The sequence below is a fragment of the Drosophila melanogaster genome, chromosome 2L (assembly GCF_000001215.4).
Source record: "Drosophila melanogaster chromosome 2L".
Classification (NCBI taxonomy): Eukaryota; Metazoa; Arthropoda; class Insecta; order Diptera; family Drosophilidae; genus Drosophila; species Drosophila melanogaster.
In genome coordinates this window covers 7,463,546-7,472,505 of record NT_033779.5, presented here as the reverse complement: position 1 = coordinate 7,472,505, position 8,960 = coordinate 7,463,546, and the positions used below count along the sequence as shown (strand labels likewise).

Below are 8,960 nucleotides of genomic sequence, written 5' to 3'. Positions count from 1 at the left end.
AGTCTTTCATTTATGGGTTCAATTTGTATTTATTAACAATTTTTAAAATTATTTAACAATTTTGTTTATGATGCGCGGATCGACACAGAAATGTTATTACAAATTTTGCTTATAGAACTTTTGCTGCGAACTAACCGAACAAACGAATGTTACGCGTTTTGGAAGTCATCAATGTTGGATTGAATAGTCAATGAATTTGAATCAAACAATCAATCAATCAATCAACCAATTAATGTTCCGTTTAAGGCTACATAAATATGTAAATTTTAATCATCTCCCTCAGGCTTAGGCTAGTTAGAATTACAAGCGGACATTGGGGTTCCGGGAGCGGACGAAGTTCAACAGCTCATCGGAGTCCTCGCACACAAATGGCTTGATGTGATGGCAGGCCACGTCGTGCCACTTGATGCCATCGTTGTAGAAGTTGTTCAGGATGGACAGGCAGCTCTCGTCGTTGCCCTGCGCGGCCTCCCGGTTATCGGGCTGCGGCTGTTGGTATCCGCCCGTTGAAGACCAATCGCCGGTGTTCCTCTGCGAAGTGGGTCCAATCTTTGCCCCCGATCCCGACCAGAACCAACCGTTCTCATTGGGAGGCTGCAGATCGGGCCTGTCGCAGCCAGCGAAGTTGCACTTCCTGCCCGAGGTCCAAATGTATCGCACATTGCCCCTGGCAATCCTCTGCTTCACAAAGTCATTCTCCTGTGGCGTCTCCAGGGAAACGGCATCCATGCAGTGCCTGCGGCAGATGTTCCTCGCATCCAGCCAATCCACCTCCAGGCTGCGGGTAGGAGCATGCTCCCAGCTGAAGAAGTACGAGTGGGACACGCCCCTGGCATCCCGATAGCTGGCATGGCGCACCCGGTTGGCGCAACTCCTCGGATCGGGCAGAGCCAGGCGACGTTGGGCCAGCGCCACGGTGGCACCAAAGGCCAGAAACATCAGTGCACGCAGCACAGACATATTTGGATAGCTAAAGATATAGATAAATATAAAACAATTGATTATTTATTTATCCATTTTCACATTCAATGATTTTATTTATAGATGTATGACTTTTAAGATGACTCATATTAAATTTAATTTTACCACATTGCTGACTTTAGAACTACTCAGTCAAATCTAGAGTAGCCTAAACCACAAAGTTCAGCCGAAAACTGATTCAGAATTTGATTCTGACTAGGCTTGAATCTGATTTGCCCCACCTGTTTCATTTCCGCTTGGATGACTCGATGGGTTTTATGCAAAATCACTGATTGGAAATGCTTTGCATTGATTTTGATCAATTTTGACTGTATTTTGTATATGGAATTTGTCGCTTACAATTGTCATTTAGCACAATTTAATTCCATTTCGTCTAATTAAGTAGTTTTCCATTTCGGCCAGGGGCCTTCAACGTGGTTTCTATTTCGTAACGTGAGAACAAGTGACTTTTATTTTACCCAGCAACAGTGTATGCAAATGGGCTTATTGTTTAATATGCATACATAAAAACCATGAAAATTGTATGCAAATTTTTATTGGTTTATTGATGTGCGACTGGTAGTGATTATGACCAACTTGGTAACTCGAAATTACATGGTAAATAAACTATTTGCTTGCCACTAGATCCGTATTTAAATAAGTTGGCCAAGCTGAGATACCATTTTACTGGCAATGGCTAAAACGCGTGCTAAACGTTGTCTATTCTTCGCAAAAAAAAAAACTAATTAGCTTCAACAAATTCAATAAGACTGATAATTAGTTAAAATAAATAAAGTCCGACTGAAAGGGCTAAAATAATTAAAGAAAAAATGGCCCGGAGTATGTTTTTCCGAAAAGTGAATTTATTTGGAAGCAAAAAACCCTTAAAACAAATTTCTGAACCGTAACTGACCTAGCCCAAAAAAACTGACCTGTCCAAACTCTACAAACTGTCCGTCCCACTGTTCATACAGTCCGGAACGTACGTATATGCACATTAGTCAGTGACATTCCAGTACTCCAGCATTTCTGGCTCAACTGAAGCCCAGAGTTTGTCCCATGAATACCAAACTAATAAATACTCGCAGTTAATGGAGAAAGTTGCCCGAGTTCGGGGCTCCGAGGCCCGTTCATGGTTATGCATTACACATATAGCTTGGGTCTTTCAGTTGACCAGGCCAATATTCGAAACTCTTCCGCATGATAAGACTTTTGCTCAGGCCTTTTGTCTTGGCCACGTGCAATTGCATGTTTTTTTTCCCCCTTTTCACGGCTTGTAAATTTTGTAATTTAAATTTCCGTTGCCTCATTTGCTCTTCCTATTTGAAGCACTACCCAATATGTTTGGTTTATTTGCTACATGACAGGTTGTTTCTGTGGCTAATTGCCGTGGGTAAGGGCATTGGCAGCTGCTGGAATATTTCCGAACCGATTGTCTTCGCCTCTCTTTTTTTTCGGGGCACTTGCTCCCAAGTAGCTCTTATTTTGTCTCACTTTTGTTTGGCTTTTAATTTTTTCGACCTGGCTTTTGTATTTCGAGCTTGTTTTCATTTCTTATGCAATACTTGCTTTATTGAACATTTCAACAAAGGCACTTGTAAATAAAAATTGTGGGAGAAAGGCGCGTTTTTTTTTGTTTTTTTTTTTTGCGGCCTAATGATCAATGATAATTTTAGGCTCTTCAAATGGTTATTTATTTATATAATTCACCTGTGCGACGTGCAAAAAGCAACCTTCAAAACGTGCTCAATAACCAAATAAATATTACAAAATACTGCGGCAAAAAGCAGTCGAAATCTTTGCAAGATGTTTTCCTAAGCACATCTGTGCAACATTCAGAATCCGAATTGTTAGATAATTAATTCCAAGCCACTTGTGCTGACTTCGTGGTTGCATCTTCCAAACATTTTTTTTGTTTTTTTGCCAAGCCCCTCCCACCTGCTGTACTCACCACCCCCCCCCCCCCCCCCCAAACATGGCAATTAATCTCCGGCTTATACATTACATTTTACAGCAGTCTCTGCATGTCTCGAAGCAACTGGTTTTTTACTGGATTTTTCTTCTCAGATGGCAAGCAAATTTTATTTATGTATCACGAGCCTTAAGCATTTTCTTAGGCAGCATAAAATCGTAAAAAATTGTCATTAGTTTCTAATAGCGAGACAGGTGTCTAAGTTACATGCTGCGCAGGGTATATATATATTAAATTGTTAAAGAAAAACTAGTTAAAAGTTATGTGCCGATAAATATGATTGCAGGATTTCCTATTAACTCTAAATCTTGAATAAACCCTTATGTAAGATAAGACAAAAAAGAGTTTTAGCTAAGCTCTTTCATTATTTACCTCTTTTGTTTGTATTATTATATGTTGTAAAGATTAGATTTAATTTTACCAGATTCCTCTGCCATCTTAAAACCCCTTTAACTTAATTTAAACTGCCAAGATCTGCCTCTGCCATTTCCTGTTAATTAGAAATCAATCGACAAGAAGACGTTTCTCCAGAGAAAACTTCGAGAAACTTGCACTTGCAGGTTGTTTGTAGAACGAAGCCGAAGACAAGACGAGTTTCAGCTTTTTGAGCACCACCTTGTTGCGCTGCGATGACAGTAATTATAAAGAAGACGGATTTTCCACATGCAAAACCCACTTGATGGCTTGTTGCAACAACATCCCACCTTTGTGTATCTAGATAACTCGCTTTTGATGGCGTCGAGGTCTCTTTTTAGTGCTAATTAGAATGTTTGCGTCTGCTGTTGCGCCACCTGTGCCGTGGGTCAATCGCTTTGACCTCTTTTCACGGAGTTACCGCAGAAAAGGGAGCAGGATGCTGCCGTTATGAAAGTTGCAGGCGGATGCGACTACTTAATTGCCTGGTCGCGGTCTGGTCTTGGCCAGATCTGGCTGCTCTCGTCTTGGCCCGAAGAAGAAGCCGCTGGCCAACAGCAAACAATATGCAGAAAAACTGGACAGACTGTAGAAGAAAGTCTGTCAACTGCGGCCAGTTTCGGACCACCAGACCAACAGACAGCCAGACAGGCTGAAGGAGCGTTACTTTTACTGGTCAAGAGGCGACAGCACCTGCAGCTTACTGGTTTTCGCGAATGATGAGCAAAACACTGAAATTCCACAGACAGTGCAGCGCTCAAAAACAATAACAATGAAGCGAAATGATAGTGAAAATGGTCATGTTTCTTCTTTCAGTTTTTGGTCATCACATAAAATCGTATTTATATGTGCAGGCCATATCGATAAATATTGACAGCGCGTCAAGTTGAATTAGGAGCAGGGAATGGTGGTGGATAGTGAGAGGTTCAAGTGGAATCTTCTCAATTGTCAGCTATCATCTTCACTTTCATCTTCGGAGCAGGCGCTAATGAGTAGCACAAATTTTTGCCATGGTCAGATAAATAAACATGCTAGTGAAGGTACTGAAAAAACTACAAAATGAGAGAGTCTTTTCTTAGAATCCAAGCCTAGAAAAACGTGTACTTTGTCAATTTTAAGTTACGACTTATACCTTACAAGTTCAAACTAGTTTTTAGATTTTTGATTTTAGATTTAGATTTTAGAGATAGAATTTCCCTGGTCTTCAAAATATGCCAGACTTTTTCAATAACAGACTTTTTTTTATGTGTGATGGAAATGAATGTGGATAACCAAACCCTAATGACTGCCACATCATTTATTTTTACAGACCCTATATTAAGTACGCACAACCATTGCAGTGAGTAAATTGGGACCCATTGAGATCAAAAAAATTGTCATTCCTTTTGAATTCGCATATGAAAAACCGGAAAAGAGCCGAAAAGATACGCCCACTGCCGAAAAACTTTCCTTTAGGCAGAATCCATTTCACAAAGTGACAAGAGGAGATTTTTTTGCCAAGACTTTCCCGCATTCCGCAGAGATGAATTATTTCATTGTCAATTGGAGACGGAATCGTGACTGGTGATTTCTACTGTGGAATTTTCGGAGATTGCAGACCAAAAGAGGACAGCTGCTAGTCCTCCTCCGCAATTGCGGATGATGGGAAAATTCACGGCATTGAAATTGTTAAACCGTTGACCTGTCAAAGCCGACTTTAAATAGCTATACAAGTGAGGTCATCTCCAATTGCAGCTGTAAAAATGTCAAAGCGCCTCTTATCAAGCTTTTGTTACTGCTAGCCATAAAATATTATTGGCATGTTGGCTTTAGACTTTACGACCCCCATACTCTGTGCAGTAGCAGCAGTAGCTTACAGCTGGCGCAGCCTGACATTTTGGCAATTACTACCCGAATTTTTGCATGCTGCTGGAAAATTAGATTTTCCACTCATTTGCACTGCCAACATATTGCGTAATCTTCTGCTTCAATGCATGGACCTGGGTGTGGGTGGTTGTCAGCTAAAAACAGGCCGAAATGAGGCCAGAATGTATGAAAAACAACTCACTCATTGTTGGGTTAACTAACAGCCTTTTTCACACTATTTGCAATGTTCTTTAAACTGACAGAATACGAAGTGACAGAATTAGTTGTGGTAGGTCGGCACAGAATTTAAACAAAATTTGATTTGTCATCGCTGGTTCTAAGCCAAAAAACTAATTGTTGTGTTGTTCCATTCACTTCCAAGCTCAATTCTCATAATTTAACACGAAGTAATTATATTTATCATAAACTAGGATTTAGAGAAATAAAATCTTTACGTTCCATTAATCCCAAACTCAATGTAAAGCTTAAAGTACTCTTCCTTGTACTCCTAATTTCCTTTTTTAATGTAAATCTCAATTAGTTCTGACCACCAATATTAAAACCAAATATCTCTAAAATAAGTTAACACTTCTCTGACGTCACTTGTCCTTAAAGGATATGGCATGTGATGAGCGATAATCACCTTTAGATTGAAACGAACGACACAAAGCGGGGCTCAAAACTCGATAAGCGAACAGCACAGATATCCAAGCTTAAAATGTTGTTGTGGGAACAACCGCACGCAACGATTCACTTATACCAACTGAACGCAGTGACGATCTTGCCAGGGTTTATAGCTTGGCCCCAAAAAGCCAAAACAAACCAAAACGAGCAAAAACGGTCGTCGGTTCGATGTTCGAGCGTGCTTCAAACCGGGATGGAGGCTTGGCTTAAACGAGTGATCGAGTGCTCCGTGGGGGCAAAAAAACAGACACCAACAAAATTGGCCTAAACAGCGGGGTCTTTTTAGCCGGAGACGAGCTTGGAATGCATTCGATGGCTAATTGAGTTAGTTGCAGCTACTGCTGCCATAAATGTGTCAGTGTGCTACTGGTTGGAGGTCTATAACTTGGAGTGTCGAGTGCATCTTGCTGCTTCGAACATGTTGCAGCAGCAAGTTCGCTGCTTGAGTCTTTTGTTTTTCATATTTTGCAAAATTTGATGACCGTTACAAGCTTTGTTTAGTGAAATGATTATGCATTTATGTTTGATTTTATTTTAATTGTCTTCCGCTCAGCCGAATTGCCTTCGGGTTACATTTTTATAAGCTTTTTTTTTATATTTATGTAACAATTGTATATATTTTTACTCTTCGATACAAAGCAAAACGGTGTCAATAAAATCAATAGAGCTTAAATTGCTTCCGGCACAATTTGCTCATCATTAGCCAAAAGGTGTTGAAGAAGCGAGCAAAATGGGCAGCGCAAAGATAACGAAAAATGGAAAAATAAACACAAACTAAAATATGTTTAAATTGTTAAAAATGAATTTCAGCTGCCTTTGTGGGCCTACTCAATTTGATTAATGGGATTTCTTGATTTGCCTAATGAGAGCATAGGAATATAATTCATTAATTTTCATTGTGCTCGACCCAATAATATTGCTTAATGACGTTGGTATTTATCCCAGTAAGCAGCTCCAATGCTGCAGCTGCTCAAGTTCACCCCTACAAGGCGAATCAGCTTCTGATTTGTTCCAAGTGTCCTCTCACGCACCTCCAGCTCATCTTCAAATTGCATCTCGAGCATACTTTAACATAAAACATGAAAATATAGCCGATGTGAGGTCGCTGGGTAAATTAAATTTAATTGCATTTTTAGCAGTTGCGAAGTGCGGTAGAGTGCCAGCCAACAACTTCAAATCGATTCGGAATCGCTTCCAATTTGCCAAGATACGCGTGCATCTTTTTTGTATACTCTAAACAGAGGTTCAGCGGACAACAGATTAATTGAATTAATTATAGAAATCATTAATTTTATGCCACTAAATAAAGTAAAATGTCAGTTTGTCCATCGCCTTTAAGAGCATCAAAATGTCAACTTTAACACATCTTTAGACAAAGTGAAGTTGTGAAACGGAATGATTCTGTCACCATAAATTACTAAAACTGGCTATGAAAAGTTTAAATGAGTTTTCTAAACAGTCTTTGTTAAAAATACTATGTAATTTTTTATTTTCCATTAAAAACACTAATGATCATACAACCCAAATACATTTTTAATCAATGCAAAAGAATTACCTCATAGTGTAAGACAAAATTTTAAAATTAATTTATTTCCAAGTGCAAAAATAAAATACATGAACTTAAGAACATGTACTTTATAGTCTGACTAGCTTACAGCAATATGAAATATACCTATTAGAGTATTGTGAGGCTCGTAACTCTGTACTTAGCCTGCGTTTCTTGTTTTTTGCTGTGACTTTGAACGCATTTGCTTAAGTGATTTATGCATCCGAACATTCGATCTCGAAATGAGTCGAAGCAGCAGATGTGTGAAATCATTAAGTGTGAACAGCTCCAAACTTTGATCGTCATAATGATGGAGCCCTGAACTTGAACTTGAAGAACGCTGACTTGCAAAAGGCCGCCGAACAAAAAAGCACACAAATCTATTTCCAAAATATATACACAATCGAAAAGCCATATCCATGGCTGCGACTGCAATTAGATCTGCACTCCACTTCAAATGGGTTACCCAGAGGCGAGCAATAATTAAAAATGGGTCTTGGCGATGGAGCAACAATAAAAGTTAAAGCTCCGCTTACCATGAAGTTAAGTACGAGAGACCTTAGGCGTCATGGATGGATATATTGTATCTCTATATATTGTACAAACGCACGAGACGCTGATATTTTATGGCCCTCGGTTTGATGCTCACGACTGTTGTGGGATTGAGGTGCTCCATTGACTGCAATTCCACTTTCCTTTGCCAAATACTAAACAAAATTGGCAAAATCCCACGCAGCCTCGGTGCCACATACTCATAATTGGGTCGCTTAATCTATCATTTGACATCTCTGATTCCCGCCGCCCTCTGACAACTTTTTAATTACAATTGTGCTCATTGTTTGAGACGCGATTTCTGGCTTACATTTTGTGGTTACGCAACGTTCGGATTGCGTGGCGATTGTCAGAGGAAAGTCATCATTAGATTGACATAAAAACTCTTTATCTGGCTCATTGCGAGTTGGTAAATAAAAACATTAGGCCTTACAAAATAGGCTTATTTATTTGAAAGTTAAATGTACCGTTTTTTGACAGATAAAGTGCATGTTTCTGTGCAATTAACAATAAAGGGAAATATAAGATGGCCATTTGCTAGGTGCTTACTATGCTTAAACTCCACTTTCTTTAATTAAGAGGCTTAAGACAAAAAAACAAAACATTTCATTGAAATATTCTGGACAGTAATTAAACTTTTTTCAGGGACAGGTGGAGCAGCCTAAAAAAATTAGTTGTCGTTTAAAAAGCAATGCGGGCACAAAGCGTGAACAATGATAAATTACAATAACATAACATAATTAACTTTGAGCTGGGGCGATGATGCTAATTAACTTCTTCTTCTCTCTTGGCGAATATAGATGTTGATGGGTTACTTACATACAGACACATACATAAATATATATACATATATATATTTATTCATATATCTAAGTTTGCCATAACCCAGTGACTGACTTTGACTGTTTACCGCATCACGTGGCGTCGGCACCTTGGGTTCTGTAACTCATCGCATCTTCATAGCCAAAAAGCAACATCTATTTCGCC

General features: G+C 39.3%; 1 protein-coding gene across 2 annotated transcripts; it reads right to left on the bottom strand.

Annotated features, from left to right (window-relative positions):
• Positions 1 to 12: 12 nt before the first annotated feature.
• CG6055 (uncharacterized protein) lies at positions 13 to 5,963 on the bottom strand. Of its 2 annotated transcripts, none has more exons than NM_135278.4 (2): positions 5,835 to 5,963; positions 13 to 970 (listed from the first exon to the last, which is right to left on the bottom strand). In NM_135278.4, exon 2 carries the CDS (start codon positions 958 to 960, stop codon positions 301 to 303), a length of 660 nt encoding a protein of 219 aa, NP_609122.1. In that variant the 5' UTR covers positions 961 to 970; positions 5,835 to 5,963; the 3' UTR covers positions 13 to 300. The 2 variants fall into 2 exon arrangements, with proteins under 2 accessions (NP_609122.1, NP_001260199.1); NM_001273270.1 differs by lacking the exon at positions 5,835 to 5,963 and adding an exon at positions 1,087 to 1,162.
• Positions 5,964 to 8,960: the final 2,997 nt, after the last annotated feature.